Source organism: Ornithodoros turicata, chromosome 1 (genome assembly GCF_037126465.1).
Source record: "Ornithodoros turicata isolate Travis chromosome 1, ASM3712646v1, whole genome shotgun sequence".
NCBI classification, from domain to species: Eukaryota; Metazoa; Arthropoda; class Arachnida; order Ixodida; family Argasidae; genus Ornithodoros; species Ornithodoros turicata.
The window spans coordinates 165,348,119-165,367,059 of record NC_088201.1 but is presented as its reverse complement, the minus strand read 5'-3'; the positions used below and the strand labels follow the sequence as shown (position 1 = coordinate 165,367,059).

At 47.2% G+C, this 18,941-nt stretch overlaps 2 protein-coding genes across 2 annotated transcripts; both read right to left on the bottom strand.

Moving 5' to 3' along the window:
• Positions 1–2,848: 2,848 nt before the first annotated feature.
• Positions 2,849–18,698, bottom strand: LOC135372503 (zinc finger protein 883-like). Its single transcript, XM_064606107.1, has 2 exons — positions 18,550–18,698; positions 2,849–5,473 (listed from the first exon to the last, which is right to left on the bottom strand). Exons 1-2 carry the CDS (start codon positions 18,686–18,688, stop codon positions 3,858–3,860), a joined length of 1,755 nt encoding a protein of 584 aa, XP_064462177.1. The 5' UTR covers positions 18,689–18,698; the 3' UTR covers positions 2,849–3,857.
• LOC135379140 (zinc finger protein 239-like) lies at positions 10,088–11,408 on the bottom strand. Its single transcript, XM_064612391.1, has 2 exons — positions 11,240–11,408; positions 10,088–11,158 (listed from the first exon to the last, which is right to left on the bottom strand). Exons 1-2 carry the CDS (start codon positions 11,406–11,408, stop codon positions 10,227–10,229), a joined length of 1,101 nt encoding a protein of 366 aa, XP_064468461.1. The 3' UTR covers positions 10,088–10,226.
• Positions 18,699–18,941: the final 243 nt, after the last annotated feature.

Genomic DNA, 18,941 nt, shown 5'->3' with positions numbered 1-18,941 from the left:
TGAATGACGTCATGCTCCCTCCTTAGCTTTCCTTCCTCCATGTCCCAAGCAGACGAAAAATCAGGAGGCGTGGCCTTTCTGTGTCACTTAATTGGTCGCCAGCTGTCGTTCTCGGCAGCTCTCGCCGACGTCGCGAGAGGAGTTCGGCATGGCAGCTTTTTTTTGGCTCGATGTCTCTCCTCTCCCGGCTCCGGAAATGCGCGTCTATATCTGCCGCCCGCTCACGACACCAGCTCCGGTGGCGCAGCGGTAACGCGTGCGCTTGGAGACTGGGAGGTCCGCGGTTCGAATCCGCGGGCCGGCTGTGCCGTCTGGGGTTTTTCCTGGGTTTCCCTCAGATGTGTAATAGGCGTATGCCGGCACAGTTCCCCTGAAGTCGGCCCATGGACGCAGCTATCCTCCCCGCGAGCGGATTCCGCTCGGTCTTCCACTTCACCCTCTCCTCCTCTCCACCACCTTTCCCTTCCCGAGAAACATGCCGCCTAATCAGGCAGGCAGACCTCTCGGATTCCTCCCAACGACACTCCTCCTCCCCCCGCTCACGACCCCGCGTCGGGCGTCGCCGAGTGAGAACTGGCCCTTACCTGCCTTCATGTTTTATCATATATCGGGAGAACAGATAATCGGATGCGGATGATCCTGATGTTAAAATGTACTAGAAAGATTTTTGCTTTGCCACTCCAGGAAAATTTCTGTATAAGTCTCTTAGTTTTTTTACAAGAGCGTGTCAAAGCTTGAGTATCCAATTTTGGTAATTTCTTGTACTTCAGTAACGTGTTTAGAAAAATAGCTTATGAAAACTAATATTTTTTTTTCTGAACAGACAAAGGGCATTTCCGAACGCTATCCAACAAGACCAGTCTCGTGAAAATCGGTTCATTATTTACCGAAAGAGACTGCAAAGTTTGTCCCATAGAAAATACATGGGGCCGCCGGAGGTGGTATCCCCTCTTAAATTACCGCCGCCATGGATGGAGGAAGGAAAGAATGGTGCCGATGCCGTTGCGTGGCGTTAGCGTAAAATGTGGCAAAATACAAAATACGATGATATGCCTAAGAGTGCGAAAATCACGGTGTATGGAAAGCATTTTGAACTATCTAACTATCGATACAATTGAATGTGTGTTAGCCTCGTGCGCGCAACAGAAACAGAAAATAAAACGAAATTATCGTAGCTCATGATGCCCACGCGTCGACTGCTATGACGGCTATGACTGTTTGCTGGAGCATACGGTTAAATTACTTCAGTTCAGTAGATATGATTCTTACCATTGTTCTGAGTGACGTGAAGACACAGCAGTAACGCGCGTCACCGGTCATTTGCAGCAGTAATTAATTGGTTTCGGTTAACATATTTTTGGCGCGGCTGGTAGCACGGTGAAGCGCGAAAGGACGCTCTTCCACCCCCTCATCCCCGAATGAATTACACCAATGAATTCCGTCCTATTCCGCTTCGCCTGAACAAAAACAAGTAAACCGAAACTAATTAATTACTCCAGAAATGACCCGCTTGGGTGGCAGAATCTTCACTAAAACGTGTTCACAGAAGAAGCCAAAAGGGGTAGTACCTGTGTTTTTTTTTAGTAAGCTCATTTGAATTTCTACTTAAATTAGAGCTCCTCCCATTCATTCACACGGTCCGCAGCTTGTTGGTGCGGTGATACCCGACAGATATTTGTAAAAAATGAAGTCCTTCGACTGGTGCATCCGTTCGAGAATTTCGCAAGGGATTTAGCGGAAACACCCTCTATAAGAATTAACGGAAGTCAAGTTGTGGATGTAATTTAATTATTTCAATTGTTCTCGTAACAAGATTTGTACCTCTACCATTCACAAATTATTCACAAAGGTATACCTCACCCAAACACCTGCTAGTATAATACCCTGACTGAACGCAGCACAAGCTCGAGGTAACTCGTTACTGTAACTACGTTCCTTTTTTTTTTTTGTAGCTCGTAATTTAACTCAAAACTTTTGTGCCGTGGTAACTTTCACAGGAACTCCTTTGTCTGTTGGGTAACTTTGCCAAAGTAACTAAAGCTAAGTTCCAAGCTACTTGATTCGCTTTTCACTCACGTCCACTTATTTTCTCGCTTTCCCTCCAGTTCTTTATTGACATTTTATGCCATAAAACCTGACATTGAATCAATGACAGTATTCTATTGAGGAAGTAAGAACCACTGCCATTAAAATGAAGCTGAACCACTGTGCGCCCACGGGGAGTAAGATGCAAAGCGTTCCAACTGTTGAACATATACAAAATCGATCTAAGCGTGTTGCATCTGCGTAATGCTATTTTATGTCCGAAGTAACTTGGAGGTAGCTCGTTCTTTTCTTTAAGTAACTCCGTAACTGCGAGTTACATTTCAGGCCGAAGAACTTCGTTACTAACTTACATTTTTCACACGGTACCTTAACTCGTAACGAGTTCTTTTTTGATGGGTAACTTCTCAATCTATGCTCATGAAAGAAAAGGTAATTCCCGGGATTCTGGTTACAAGTTGGTTTGGTTGCATAGTGGTAAGTTGGCTGCAAGTTCGTCTTGCAGATTTTTTTTATTTCTTCAGGTTGATTTATTTGTTTATTTCATCGGTTTAGCAGAGGTGCGTTTGTCACAAGAATAATCAAACGGGAATAGGAATTCTGCGCATGGAAATAAAGGAAATAAACCTTGGTTGGCAGTACACAGCCTGCGTGATGATGTCCTTTCCGTGGTTATTTGTTCCTTGGCACTGGGTACACTATTTCAGATTTCACATGCATCACTGCCCAATCCAGCACCAATCCAACTCTCTCTAACCTTGGTCCGTTCATGCGTTCGAGTATCAGAACAAGCATCCAACAGAAATAACATGCAACGGCATACAGATAGCATGTGTACAGCCGTGCTCCTTTATGTCACCAGGACAACAACATGAAATAGAACAGAACTGACACTTGGACGCCCTCTTTCATGTGTATGTGACATCTGCACTTGTACAGTCTATTTCAAGTGTGTCATGCCTATCTCTGTGACATTTGTACCGTGTGTTGTGCCGTACCTACCTGCACAATATTTGTGCTACTCTGTGGAACTCTGTGAACTTGTGATTTGTGGTGTGTGTTTGCACTGTGGCTGAACTCTGCAGGACAGAGGGTACATTTTTCGTGCCCATGCAGGTCCGCTCATGGCAATGCTGCAGGTCTGTGATCTGCCTCGAGTTCATGGAACAGGAATGTTCTGTATATCTCCCCGCCCGTGTGCGTCCACTTGTGGTGCAGCAGGCTGTTCCTAGAGCTGAACTTTGCTGTACAGAGGTCAGAGTTGCAGGGCCCTTCGCTCACGTGTGTCCGCTTGTGGTTCTTAAAGTTCCTGCTGTCCATGAAGTCTGCAGGACTTCTCTCCTGCGTGTACTGTAGCTTGTGATACTTCAGGTTTTGTGTTATTGCCAAACTCTGCAGGACAGAGATCACACTTGTAGGGCTCCTCACCTGTGTGTCCCTGGCTGTGGCACGACAGGCTAGCGTTCTGGGTGAACTCTGCAGTACAAAGATCGCAGCTATAGGGCTTCTTGTCCACGTGTTTTTGCTCGTGATAGAACTCGAGCTCCGGATGAAATACGCAGCGCAGAAGTAACAAAATAACATATCTAATCCTGCTTATCACTATAGTGCAATCACCAGGGCTGCCTGTAGCATCGTAGGTTCGTGCTGTGAGTGAACGCTGCAGGACAGAGGTCACTTTTTTGTGTGTGCGCTCGTGACAGCAGACCGCTAGGACAGAGATTGCACTTGTATGGCTTCTCGCCTGTGTGTGTTTGCTTGTGACATGACAGGTCCGTGCTCTTGCTGAACTCTGCAGGACAGAGGTTGAACTTTTATGGCATCTCTCCCATGTGTTTTTGCTTGTGATTCCGCAGAGCCCTGCTATCACAGAACGCTGCAGGGCAGAGATCGCACCTGTACGGCTTCTCGCCTGTGTGTGTTCGCCTATGACGTGACAGCGTTGTGCCAAGGCTGAATTCTGCAGGACAGAGATTGCACTTGTAGGACTTTACGCCTGTGTGTGTTTGCTTGTGACGAGAGAGGTCCGTGCTTCTTCTGAACTCTGCAGGACAGAGATTGCACTTGTATGGCTTCTCACCCGTGTGTGTTTGCTTGTGATACCGCAGAGAACTTCTATCACAGAACGCTGCAGGGCAGAGATCGCACCTGTATGGCTTCTCGCCTGTGTGTGTTCGCCTATGACGTGACAGGGTTGTGCCAAGGCTGAACTCTGCAGGACAGAGATTGCACTTGTAGGGCTTATCGCCTGTGTGTGTTCGCTTGTGATGAGAGAGGTTCATGCTCCTGCTGAACTCTGCAGGACAGAGATCGCACCTGTATGGCTTCTCGCCCGTGTGTGCTCGCTTATGACGTGACAGGTGTGCGCCATGTGTGAACTCTGCAGGACAGACACTGCACTTATAGGGCTTCTCACCTGTATGTGTTCGCTTGTGATTCCGCAGCGTTATGCTCTCATTGAACTCTGCAGGACAGAGGTCACACTTGTATGGCTTCTCGCCCGTGTGCGTTCGCTTATGACGTGACAGGTTCGAGCCATGTCTGAACTCCGCCGGACAGAGATTGCACTTGTATGGCTTCTTGCCTGTGTGCTTTTGCCTGTGGCGCAACAGGCTTGAGGTTTGGCTGAACTGTGCAGGACAGAGATTGCACTTATGGGGCCTCTCGCCTGTATGTTTTAGCTTGTGATATGACAGGCTCGTCTTATGCCTGAACTGTGCAGGACAGATATCGCACTTGTGTGGCTTCTCGCCAGTGTGTATCCGCTTGTGACCCTGTAGGTGCCCTCTCTGCCTGAACTCCGCAGGGCAGACATCACACTTGTAGGGCTTCTCGCCTGTGTGTCCCCGCTTGTGGCACGACAGGTTTGCGCTTGAGCTGAATTCTGCAGTAGAGAGATCACACTTGTAGGGCTTCTTGTCCATATGTGTGTGCTTGTGATGCCGCAGGCACATACTGTGGCTGGACCGTGCTGGACAGAGATTGTGCTTGTACGCGCTCAATGTGCATGCAAGTGCACATACCTTGGACTTGCGCGACCCTTCTCCCCTGTGATGTTCTGCATGCACCCGCAGAGTTGATGTATGACGGAATGTCGCAGAACATGTGTCGCAGGTAAATGTCTTCGTTCTATGAGTTTTCTGATGAGCTTCCAAATGGCCAGTATCAACACATGTAGCCAAACAAAAGTTGCACTTATAGGGCCTGTCTTTCTCTCGTTTGCTTGCCTCTCGAGTCTCGCTCTGGTCTGAGGGTCGCTCAGTGGGTCGATTGTCGGTAGTGATCGGTGCAGGGGTTTCGAATCGTGTTTCAACTGTGGTTGTGCTGATCTCGAACTGCGCATTTGAAGAAGTGCAACCCGAAGATGCTTCACCACAAGCGTCACTGGGCTCATCCTTAATACGAAGCCCACCACTGCTTACTTTTGTTCCTGAAATTGCAGAAATCAGACATTGAGACCTTAGACAGTTTGGTAGTCGACTAATAACGTAAGCAGAACATTTCTCACCAAACTAAGGCACAATACCGCACAAAAATGAAATTCGTTAAGGCGGAGGTTCACCGAACCATTATCGAACTTCGTGGTTCGAAAAAGGTTCGACATCCTTAACTTTGCACTCCTCTGGCGCTATCAGCGACCCCTCTTGCCTGCACTCTCCTCGGCAGCCTTAAAGAAAGATCTCTTCTGTTCCTCTCGTTCGCATGCTCTTGCAGAAGAATTACAAACCACTTTGTGGATTCTGCCTTTTGCCCTGCTTTTGTATGGAGATGTGTTTTGTTCGTCTGCCTTTTCTTTCTCCGTGTTGTCTGTTCACCAACTGTGTCAGCTTCGAAAAACAGGGTGTATGACTCGTTTATTTTCTATACGACCCGCCCAACTTTCTATATTTCGTGGTCTCACTTGTTTTTAATGTGCTAGCACTAGGAGTGTCAAAATGGAAAAAGCTGTATGTATGTATGCGTGTGTGTGAGATGGTGAAGCCTCACTGAGGCAGAGGGTAAATGTAAATGGGGGTAAATGATTTGAAATCGGGGTAGTCGAATGCAATTAACAGTAAGATGTAAGGATAACTGAATGTTGTCAGAAGTATGTAATTAAAGGCAAGGAAAGCAAAGTTGAGTTTAAAGGCAATGAATGTAATATATATGTAATTAATATAAATATGAAATAAAATTAAAGATTATCGAAGGTAATTCGATGTGATTAAAGGTAATGAACATCAACTAAAGAGGAATTGGGAGCAATTAATAATGCAAGTAAACATAATTAAAGGGAACTAAATTAAATTCAAGGTTACCTCACATATCCTGCAGTTACTGTCCGTAATTAAAGGGTACTTGAAAGTAATTAAGTCTAATTAAGGGTTAATTAAATGAACTTGCATATAGTAATCGAGAGTATCGAACCAGAAGTCAGGTATAGACAGGGGGGCGGACAACCAGAAGTCAAGCATAGACGGGAAATGAACAACCGGAAGTGGGCAACCAGTAAATGTGTACCTTGCCACACGCAATGGACGAGCGTTGATTACGTCAGAGCAAGTGAACATTTTCTGTTGTTTGGTGACAGTATTCTCTTCAACAAGGCTCCTCTCAAACAGCATCGATCAGCACGTGTCCTGACAGGGGCGGATTTAAGGGTCCGTCATGGGGGGGGGGGGCGGTCTTAAGGAAATCTTGTGCTTTGCGGCGCAGCACCATCCAGGAGAAGAAGTTTTTACATAGGGAACACAGCCGTATGGGGGCACAGCCTCTGCAGTACTGACATGCTGTGCAGGGAGTCCCTCTTCCAGTGAATGCATCATATTCCAGTAAGTCCAATATGAAAGTCCAATAGAGATCCCAATGGACGTTCCTATAGCATGAAAAGGAGTTTCATATAGACGCGTTTTGGACTTGTACTGAACCAAATTCGCACAACGGTCGAACGTTCACAACATATGCAGGGGGACGTCCCAGAGACATTCGGATCATTTTGTGTTATCTGGGGACCAACGTTGGTCCAAGGTGCAGTGGCCGAAGTCGCCTGCAGACCAAAAACCGACCACTGGCCGATGGTTGATAGCTCAAGGGTTCTTTTCCTTTCCTTTCCTAGGGAAAAATCCTTTCCCCAGTGAAAACAGCACATCACAGAAAAAGCGTGCCTTGTTTCTTGGTTCTTCCTTCGCAGTTCACATGCAGCTTAGACATGCTTGAGCCGTGCTGTTGTACACCACTTGTCATGTGTGGGGAAGGAGCATATGTCGCTGCACCGATCATCGCATCGATCATTTTGTTCCGATCGCAGCCCCTGTCGTGCATTCCGCCATCATCGGTGGCTGGTGCTGGTACGTTGATAAAGGTGAAATGTTTCATTGTAGCATAGTTTATTGTCCTCTCGCACAAGGGGGAGGGCACCTGGACGGAGCAGACAGTTCTGCAAATAAAGCGAGCATGCTTCACCCAGAGGTCATTTTTTGGCTGCCAAATTTTTGTAGAAATCTTGCAAAAAAATTTGTTAAAAAAAAGCATAATTTTGGTAATAGTGTGTAACGGCTGCAGGCTTCTGAATTCAGGAAGAGAAATGCCGCATTTGTTTGGCAATGTTTTTAGTGCCAATGTTTAGTGCCATTTAGTGTTTAATTACGCAACCTAGTTAATTAATTAGTTAATTAATGCGTAGCATTAATAACGCAAACGGCCGCAATCTGTTGCCAATGTCAGTATGAGTGTATTTCCATGATATTTTTAGGATCTGAGTAACATCCTCTCATGAAACACTTTGTATAGTTTCTTTATTGACTCGCCGGCAACGGTCAGGTCGGCACCATTCACCTCGGTTCATACTCCACATGGTAAATCGGTTTTGAGGATTTCTCCGTGGTCCCTTAGAACAGACAACAGAAATAAAATACAGTGGGATATGAATTGTGTCCGTACCATAGGTGGGGAGTAACGCGTTACAAACTAGTGCGTTACTGGTAACGCATTACGTTCGAGTAGTGAAATATGGTAACGCGTTACATTTTTACTAACGCATAACGGCGTCATGCATTACTGCGCGTTCGGGAGCATTGGTTCATCGTCTAAACATGAAAGCTTGAGGGAGGACTGTGCCTGCAGAATCCGGGAAAATCTCCGATATTTTCTATTCATTCTCAACTATGACAAGCAGGTCACGTCGATACCCATGAAGAATGCAAAAGACGGATTATTGACCAACCCTGGTTTAGAGGTCACCTATGTTTACCCCCTCGATTTTTCACTCCCTTTGGTATTTTTCGGACGAATGGAGCAAAAGCGACAGAAAAATAGCCTCTACCCTCTGAACAAGTAACAAAGTATCAAGGGATTGGCTGTTTGGATTTGTACTGTGCGAGTTAAAAGGTCACCGTCTCTATCAATCTTGACAAGGAGCACTCGCTGGTCATTAGGCGTCCTCTCAGCCAAACGGGCGAAGCTCACAGATGAAAATTTTGAACATCAACTACTTCTGCGTTGCGATAAATCGTAAATGTAAGTTGTGTTCATGCATGACCTTTGTTTGTGCCTAACGTTGCTTGTATTGATTTGCGGAATCTCCTTATGTGACTCAATCAAAAATGGTACATATTGTAAAGACAAACAGTGAAGTAATGCAACAGTAACAGCACTACTTATCAGAAGTAACGGCGTTAGTAATGCATTACCTACTACCGCAACAGTAACGAATAACGTAATGCGTTACTTTTTGAAAAAGTGGTGAGTAACGTTGGTGCACTACAAAATAAAAGTAACTTCCCCACCTATGGTCCGTACAGCCTTTTTCTCACTGTGCATTACAGGCCTTCTGCGGTAAGGACGTGCGACAAAAATTAAAGTGGTACTTGGATGGTCTTTCAAGTGTACGTGGCCCCTGCACTTGTACATTTTCTATCCAAAGCATGTCTTGGCTACATGTCAAACCACAGGTCAGTGCTCTGGCTGAACTAGCCCGTGCTCGTGTTAGCCCTAGCTACTCGTAGTCGGAGCTGTGTGTGTTCCTGCTGAGCATGAACGCTGTGTGTGTTCCTGCAGCATGGAGGTTGCATCTGTATGGCTTCACACCCATGTATGTCTGCTTATAGCGTTCTGCCTCAGGTTTGCAGAATCAAGAATGCTCTTCTATGCCTTCACTCTAGTGTGCGTCTGCTTGTTATGCCCCTGTTCCGTTGATGTGGCTGAGCTCCTCAGGGCAGTCATCGCACTTGAAGGGCTCCCCGATCACTGTGTGGGTTCACTTATGATTCTGCAGGGTAGCGCTCTGGTTGAAGAAAATATTACACGTTACATATGTTCATTTCCAGACTCTGTATGTCCGCTTGTGATGTTGGAGCTGCATATTATGGGTGAACTCCACAGAGTACTTGAAGGACTTCTTGCTCGTGTGTGTCTGCCTGTGGCAGTACCAAACGTAAACAGCAACGGACACACACACAAAACGAATAAGACGACAACAATGTGTACACTCAACTGAAACGTTTATTGTTGACTCACACTTTAAATACCAGATTTGTTAGGCCATCATGAGTAACTTAGACAATAATTTGAAAGAAATGAAGTGGCGTACGTATCTAGTAATAGAAATATCTAATCTTGCTCGTCAGTTGTGCAATCACTAGGTCTGCTTCTGGCATCGCAAGTGCGTGCCGTGAGTGAACACTGCGGAGCAGAAGACAGCCTCATGACTGCTTGCCTGTGTGTGTCCGCTTGTGACGTGACAGGTTCGTGCTCCGGCTGAACACTGCAGGACAGAGATTGCACCTGTAGGGCTTCACACCCGTGTGCGTTCGCTTGTGACGCGAAAGGTTCGCTCTCTCACTGAACACTCTAGGACAGAGATTGCACTTGTATGGCTTCTCGCGTGGGTGTGTTTGGTTGTGACACGACAGGCTTGTGCCATTATTGAACTCTGCAGGACAGAGATTGCACTTGTATGGCATCTCGTCCATGTGTCTTCTCTTGTGATTCCGCAGCCTCTTGCTGTCGCTGAACGCCGCAGGACAGAGACTGCACTTGTACTGCTTCTCGCCCATGCGTTCTCGCTTGTGATTTGACAGGCTTGTGCTATGTCTGAACTCTGCATGGCAGAGATTGCACTCGTAGGGCCTCTCGCCTGTGTGTGTTCGCTCGTGATTTCACAGCTTTTAGGTGTCGCCGAACTCTGCAGGACAGGTATCGCACTTTTATGGGTTTTCGCCCGTGTGTGTCAGCTTGTGACATGACAGGCCTGTGCTATGTCTGAACTCTGCAGGACAGAGATCACATCTGTAGGGTTTCTCGGCCGTGTGTCTCTGCTTGTGATTCCGCAGTTTTGTGCTCTCTCCGAACACTGCAGGGCAGAGATCACACTTGTATGGCTTCTCGCCCGTGTGTATTCGCCTGTGATTCCGCAGTTTCGTGCTATCGGTGAATGCTGCAGGACAGAGATCGCACTTGTACGGCTCCTCACCCGTGTGTGTTCTCTGGTGATTCCGCAGCTTGGTGCTCTCTCTGAACGCTGCAGGGCAGAGATCGCACTTGTAGGGCTTCTCGCCAGTGTGTGTTCGCCTGTGATTCCGCAGTTTCGTGCTATCGGTGAATGCTGCAGGACAGAGATCGCACTTGTACGGCTCCTCACCCGTGTGTGTTCTCTTGTGATTCCGCAGCTTGGTGCTCTCTCTGAACGCTGCAGGGCAGAGATCGCACTTGTATGGCTTCTCGCCCGTGTGCGTTCGCTTGTGACGCGACAAGTGTCCACTCTGGCTGAACTCTGCAGGACAGAGGTTGCACTCGTACGGCTTCTCGCCTGTATGTATTCGCGCGTGATTCCGCAGCTTTGCACTATCGCTGAAATGTGCAGGACAGATATCGCATTTATATGGTTCCTTGAGGGTGCGTATTTGCCTGTGACACCGCAGTCTCCTGCTCAGGCTGAACTCTGCAGTGCTGAGATTGCCGTTGCGTGAGCTAGACACGCCTGCAAGTGCACACGCCCTGCACTTCTGCAACCCTTCGCCTGTGTGATGATTTGCATGCTCTCGCAGGGTTGACTGGTGGTGGAATGTCTCGGAACATGCGGCACGTGCAAATGTCTTTGTGTTGTCACTGTTTGGGTGGACTTTCAAGCAGTCGGTTTCTATGCGCGTAGTTGAACAAACGTTGCACTTATACGGTCTTTCTTTCTCCTGGCTTAATCTTCCTGCCTCTCAAGTCTTACTCTGCTCGAGAGGTTGCTCCGTGGGTCGACAGTTCATGGTGACCAGTGCTGTGTTGTCGAAGTGCAGTTCAGCTGTTGTTGCGTCGACCTTGAACTGTGCATTTGTAGAAGTGGGACCTGAAGATGCTCGATCACCAGTTCCTCTGGGCTGGTCCTTAATAGGGAGCATACCGTTTCTTTCTCTCGCTCCTGAAATACTAGAAGGAGTCGGACATCGAGGGTGCAGACATATTCTTGCTAATAAAAGTGACACTGACTTCGTTTCTTTTTTTCTATTCCTTAGTCTGACCAATGGAATCTAGATACAGAAAGGCTGCGCGCTCGTCAACATGATGTAACAATTACGAGTCAGCCTACCAAGATCGTGTTTCCAACAGCCATACCCATGCATAACGTAAAAGCCCCGAGACTAGGGAACACAGAAGGACAGACACAACACGAACTCTCAAACACAGCTGAAAATTTTACTTCACATACAAGAATCATCATATCGTTCACTCTGCTGAGAGTCAGCTTCTCCGTTTGAATGATGCTGGTTACTCCCAACACATGCTACTTGGTGCTTTAAATGTTTTCTTAAACACCTTGACTCCTCGTTCGCCTGAAACTAAGCCTTCTGTCTCCAAACGTGTGGTATTACCTTACTTCCACAAAGTGTCTCACAACTTGTTGGCCGTCGCGAAGAAATTTCAAATCAACCTTGTTTTCAAGAACAACTTCCGTCTTGATCGCCTCACACCTTTCGCGAAACCTGAAGTTACCTGCAAGAATCACTGGAACAAATTCGTCCCCTGTTCTTCAAACGTTGTTTATCAGATCCTCCTAGCTTGTGGTTTCTGTTATATTAGCCAGACAAAACGTTGCTTAAATGGTCGCTTCAGAGAGCATTCATTAAAAGTAAAAAATAAAGCTTCAAACTCCAAAATTGCCAAGCATTTGGAGGACTGCTCAGACTGCTTCCCTCTATGGGATGAAACAATTGTAAAGGATTCTGAAGTGGACCCTCACAGAAGGCTTTTGAGAGAGACCCTATGCATAACCTCTTGTGGGAACTGTGTCAGCATAATCCTCGTCAGCGTAATCCTCGGTACGGCCTTGACCTCCTATTTTGTCCTTAACTGGTTGTTCTCTTCTCTTTGTATGTGTATAATATACGCCTTGTATGTGAAGTGAAATTTTCAGCTGTGTTTAAGACTTCGTGTTGCGTCTGTCCTTTCGTGTTCCCTAGTCTCGGGGTTTTACATTATGCATCATCTTCACCAGCTCGCTCGCTTCCTAGCCATTTTTTCATAGCCATACCCAATCACGAACAGGGTTTCAGCGATAGTGGCCGTGGAGGAGAACTGTCGTCTGCGAGTTGTGACTGAACGTCCCCACATACTAAATGGGAAAACTTGGAAATAAATTGCAAAACGGTCATGATCTTTCTTAGAAATGATTCTCTGGAAGGCGTGTTTTTGTCTAAATATTTAGGTCTTCAGGTTCCAGGTGAACTGCAATCATTTGCGGGTTCTGCAATTGGCACAGCGGTGAATCGCAGTTCACGTAGCAAAGGAGAGAGAGGGTGTAATGTGCAGACTTTCTCTACCTAGGTGGTGTTGGTCTGGAACACAGACAATTCAATGTAAACTTTCACATCGCTGTCAAGCTCGAATTAATGGAAGTATTAGCAGGGCCACTTCCTCCTCGTGTGGTTTCCCTACCTTTATCCTATGAATGGTACAGTTTTCAAAAGTCAGTTTAAAATTTGGCACGCATCCCACTCTTCCGTTAAATGCGTCACTCTACGACTGCGAGACAACAAGAAAAAACCATAATTATTAAAGGGGCTCTAAAATGCAAAAAACAAGTTGACTTCAAATTACGAGGGGTGTTCAAGTCAAACCGGGACTTTCTTTCTCCTGAGTGTACAAATGGCTCGCGCCACTTCTTTTTCGTCATTTTCACACGCGACTGGCCTCCGCGTTCACCACGTGGTGGTCCAAAGTTTGTGCAAAACAGAAGACACTTGCTGCACAAGATGGCCGACAATAAGGTGAGCGCGCACATCGAACAGGGAATTGTAATGAAGTTTCTCGTGAATGAAAGGCGTAAAGCCATCTGAAATTCATAGAAGACTTCAGGCTCAGTATGGCCATGATACACTTAGCCGCACCAAAGCGTTTCAGTGGTGCAAACGGTTCCGAGACGGCCGTACATCAGTGCAGGACGATCCCTGCCGGGGCTGCCAAGAGCCCCGTTTCAGAGTTCCTGAGAACATCCAACGTTTTTCCACTGTTTTCTGGGACAAGGCTGGCGTCGTTCATGTTGATTTTCTGCCCAGTGGTACCACCATCAATAGTGCATATTACTGCCAGGTTCTCAGGGGTGTGCATAAAGCGCTGAAGCAAAAGCGGCCGGGCCTCATCACCAAAGGAGTCCTCCTCCTACAGGACAATGCACGCCCGCATACCGCACATCTCACGACACGCACCTTGCAGGAACTTGGCTGGGAATTGCTGCCACATCCCCCTTACAGGCCAGACCTCGCCCCCAGTGATTTCCATCTCTTCGGGCCACTGAACGCGTTCCTTGGGGGCCACCACTTCAGCTGCGACGACGAGGTCAAGAATGCGGTCCGATCATGGCTGCTACGCGCCGGTAAGGATTTGTACGCTGCCGGCATCCAAGCCCTCGTGAAACGCTGGGACAAGTGCATCAGTGCAGCTGGAGATTACGTCGAAAAATAAAACTAATTTCTCGCCTGTAAGTTCATTTTACTTTTGCGAAAAATGAAAAGTCCCGGTTTGACCTGAACGCCCCTCGTACGTTACAGGCCACGCTAATTCCGATCTTGTTATCATAATTCAAAACTTTGATTCTCTTACGGAATTACAATCGAGATTATACCGGGCTCTTTCTTGCGTTGGCACTACGCAGTGAACGTCGTTTCAACTCGTGCATCGGTGTTTTCAGTTCATGCTTACCACTCCATGCAGACACATAGCACGCAATAGTGCACTTTGCCAAGTAAACTGGTGTCACCGTCCGAAGGATACGAGGACAAATGTTGTCAGTGGAACGTTCGGGAGAACTGCTGTGGGCTACGATTCGGTGAATCGTTATTGAAACACGCAGCTGTGAGCATCATGCCACGCACATGCAGAACACTATGGTCGGACCCGTTCCAAATCCTGTTACGGATTCATCAGCATTGAGATTTGTTTTTAACGGGTACAGGCAAGTCGGCTCTGTTTCAGACCTATACGGTAAAGCAGGACTAGAAACACTGGATCGTAGACGCAAGGCAGCTAGATTAAAAATTTCGTATAATATGATCAATGGAAAAATCAACATTGACACTGGCCGATACACAGAGTTACCTGCCGGGCGGCAAACACGTAGTACACGCAGGTATTATATGAAGCCATACGGTTGCAGAATTGATGCTTTTTGTTAGAAGAATGGTTGCGTGCGCACCCATTCTGGCGCACCTGCCCCACTTTTCGGAATAAACACGTCCCGTGCACACGTACTGTTGCTGCCTCCGAGGTTTACTGCTTTCTCACAGGTTGTGGGCCCAGAACACTAGAACTGTGGATATGGGAGACAGCAGCAAGTTTACGGTTGCAATGCTCACGGACGGCAATTATCAGGTCTGGAAGTTCAAAATGAAGATGTTGCTGACCCGGGAAGGAACGTGGACAGTCCGACTCCACAGACACCTTCTGCAGACACCCCCCGTTTGAAGGGGCCATCCATTTGAAGGGGCTTTCGCCCTCCTAGCTTGACCCTTGCGCGGTGACAGCATTGGAGATGTTCCGGTGACTGACAGAGTTGTACCACGGTCCGGTGCGGATGTTCAGATGGCAGATGGAGTTGCTCCCGCAGCTGATGGGGATGGTCCTGTTCAACCATGGCGCTCGAGTCGGAGCAACAAAGGAGTACCTTCGGATCGCCTTTCTTATGTAGCCTGCGCGGCAGCCGCGCTTAATCCAGTTAGCTGGTAGGACATGCAGAAGTTGCCAGCTGCTGACAAGGACAAATGGATAAAGGCTGCTGTCGATGAGATCGATTCGCTTCACCAGCTCAACACCTGGGTTCTTGCAGAGTTACCGGAGGGCAAGCAGCAATTCGGCTGCAAGTGGATTTTTAAAACTAAACGGGACAAAGATGGCAACGTTGAGCGTTACAAGGCAAGGCTGGTCGCTCAGGGGTTCTCCCAGCAGTTTGGAGAGGACTATGATGCCATGTTTGCTCCAGTCGCGAAACTCGCCACATTGCGGATGCTTTTAACAGTGGCAGCTGCCGAGAACCAGAGAGTTTGTCATTTCGACGTAAAAACCGCATTTTTGAATGGCGAAATCGAAGAAGACATTTATATGAAGCAACCGGAAGGGTTCGTCGCTCCAGGGGAGGAACATCTCGTGTGTAAGCTTCAGAAGTCGTTGTATGGACTTAAACAGGCTGCCAGGGCATGGAACATCAAAGCCAATCAAGTACTACTTGGAGCGGGCTTCACACGGAGCCACGCAGACCCCTGTTTGTACACCCAAGTAGTGAACGGATCCCGGCTATACGTACTTGTATACGTGGACGACATGTTAATTTGCCATCGAGACAATCCTACCATAACGGGAATTTGGCGTCAGTTGAATAGGCACTTTGAGCTGAAGGACCTTGGACATGTCTGCCACTACCTTGGTATCGAGATAGAGAGATCACGTCACGACTGTTTCCTGCTACATCAGAAGAGCAAAATAGATGAATTTCTGGAAAAATATAACCTCAGTACTGCTAAGATCAGCTTCGCACCAATGGATCCAGACTATCTGAAGTTTACGGGGGAAGAAGATCTACTGCCCAGCAACGATCTGTATCAGAAAGCAGTCGGAGAGCTGCTGTATCTGAGCACGACGACATGGCCTGATATCGCTTGCGCAAGATCATCAACTTCAGTACCGCGAGTCTGCTGAAAACATCACGGACGCTTTGACGAAACCTTTACCACGACTGAGACTGGAAGCATTAAGGTAAATGGGTGGGGCTCATCAAGGGATAACCTGTCGAGGGGGGGTGTTAGAAGAAGTCGACATGCTAACCTCGTTTCGCGCGCACCCATTCTTCCCCACTTTTCGGAATAAACCCGTCCCGTGCACACGCACTGTTGCTGCCTCCGAGGTTTACTGCTTTCTCACACTTTTCAGTTTTCGTTTTTCCCTCGCACTATTACCGACTGGAATAGCTTACCGGATGATGTGGTCTCATCTGAAACTAGTGGATCAATTTGTACCTAAACTTGTTTCTTTCAATGATCGTTGAATGCTTGAATTCTTCTGTTTCTTAAATTGTACTGCTCCTACTTTGGCCTCTAGACGGAGCAGGGTGTCGAACCGAAACGTTTTTCGTTCCGGTTTTCGTTCCGGTTACATCATAAACGATCCGGTACCAGTTCTGCTCCAGAGCAAAAAAATAACGGTTCATACCGGTTTTTAACCGGTTCCGCTTCTGCTGGGAATATTTATCCCCACAAAAAAAAAATCAATGTTACAAAATGTAAACCCCTTTATTCCGCATACATGGTATTTAATATTAATAGACCGTTATGAAATTGGTAGCTCCTGATTCCTGTAGGTTACTGTCTGTTCAAATAGGCTTTCTCCTTTCTTGAAGCACATGCTACAAACGGACTTGTTTGTCGTGATGTCATACGTAAACTACTTTCTTGCTGGGTTGGAGCGATCGCGTCCCATCCAAATGTCTGTTGCTACTGTCTAGCCAGCAAGCACCACCGCACGAGTACGACGCAAATCGAGGAACACCTTCACTCACAAACGCGCTCGACGGCTCTGTTCTATTTTCTTCGTGTCCTGTCCACAAAAGAGTTGCCACTTCGCACGGGCTTGCCCTCGCGTATACGTAAATGTATTCAACGTAGCTGCTCTCAAACAAGGGACGCGTTGTGCGACATTACCGATAAAGAAGCCGTTATGCAGCCCCTTGGGTCGCTGTTTAGTCGAGGAGAGTTTGCGGGGATCAAATTAGAACGAACAGTACGGCACATTGCTAGAGAGTCACATGTACCTCTAAGTCTGTGTGCGTGCGCGAACGATAAACCATTACAAAGGGAGCCTAAGGGCCATAGTATGCCGACATACATTCCACCGTAACCGTAACCCTCGTATGGTACCCATGACATGACTTCAGAGCACACGACGTCTGTTTCATTCGCCTATCCGTAGTCCAAACCGGCGAAGTTTTTTTTTTTTTACCGAAAACCGTTAAATATATTTTTCGATTTCCCTCCTGAGCGAAAAAAGCGTATACGGTTTCGATTCCATTCCGGTTCGCACCAAAATAGCGTTTTTTTTTCGGTTTTCGGTTCCGGTTCGCTTCGACACCCTGAGACGGAGGCCAGTAGTATTTCCAAATAAAAATAAATCCACTTCTACTGCTGTCTCATTGGATGGCGCCAATGTTTGCCTCCTGTGGATCCCATTCGTTGGCGCCAAAGACGGCTGCATTTTCATTGCGTTTTTCTTCTATATGGTAGCGCTGTGTGAACTTGTTTTGCTCGCATAACGTTAATTGAAGCAGGAACTTTCATTTGAGAGCGAGTGGTTTTTGCATTTTAGTGCCCCTTTAACTGTGCATCTGACAGGGTGAGGCCACGTAAATTCAAATTTTCGGATTATTTCGAGTGTATTGCAGTGTGGGGAAAGTGCCCAGCAATTCAAACATGTGAACATGCGTGGCTGTGTATTCAAGCAAAATATACCCACCTATGCATCGGCTCTAGAGTTGCCACCTTTCCCAAATACACACGCCGAACACCAAGGAGGGGTGACCGTCGCACTTTCCGTTTCGCTATCCCTAATTACCCCACGTGCAGTGTGGAACAAAAGCCCACGGAAAACGCTCTGGCTCATTCCTTCCTCGGAGCATGGATCGATCGGATTGGACAAAGAATATCTGTGTCTATTTTCGCCCCCTTTGAGAGTCTGCCATAGAAGAGAGCAAGTGTTGGAGAACCGATACATGACAAACAGAAAACCGAAAAGCATTTCTGTTGCATCCCTTCTTTAGACAACATGGTGCCATCCAGTTTGGTGTTGACTAATATACTTGTCACACAGGTAGTCTCTTCAATTACCACTGAAGCCAATGGCCACTGACAACATGCACAGCACCACCAACTGTACAACGCGACACGTTCTCAAAGAACACTGGGTCCAAATCACTTGGTGGTGCTGCACACATGTTCAACGGCTGTTGGTTTCAATGGTTATCGAAGGCTGCGTATATAAGTCCCCTTGAGTATTTTGTCTCACCTTCTGATGCAGAGTCATGGCTGTGTCCCATCTGGTCCTTCTCTGCCAAGATTTCATCGTTATAAGGCTCTGTTTTTACTACTGTGATTGCACGTTCATCCGAAGAGTCCTCTTGAGGTTCTTCTTTAATGCGAAACATCCCAAGCGTTGCACCTGAAGTAAAACAAAAAGGGGAGAGAAGTGAGCCACATTGCAAGTACAGTAATCCCTCGTTACAACGAAGTCGCTTTATTCGAAGTTCCCCTGTGTCCTGTAAAAAGTGCATGCAGTTTTAACCGGATTATTCGAAACCTAGTGTTGCCCGATTCCACATTTTACGAAGAGCGAGCCGGCCCGTATGCCCCCAGCTCCCGCAGGAATCGCGGAGCGGTGGAGACGCTGGGCAGCGTTCT

Bases quoted from the DNA above. Each gene is read 5' to 3' on its own strand.
- LOC135379140 (XM_064612391.1), bottom strand. From the start codon at position 11,408: ATGCTCCCTATTAAGGACCAGCCCAGAGGAACTGGTGATCGAGCATCT. The intron at 11,159-11,239 runs GTAAGACTTGAG...CTACGCGCATAG, and splicing joins GGAGCAACCTCTCGAGCAGA to AAACCGACTGCTTGAAAGTC.
- LOC135372503 (XM_064606107.1), bottom strand. From the start codon at position 18,688: ATGTTTCGCATTAAAGAAGAACCTCAAGAGGACTCTTCGGATGAACGT. The intron at 5,474-18,549 runs GTGAGACAAAAT...CTGCAATTTCAG, and splicing joins CCATGACTCTGCATCAGAAG to GAACAAAAGTAAGCAGTGGT.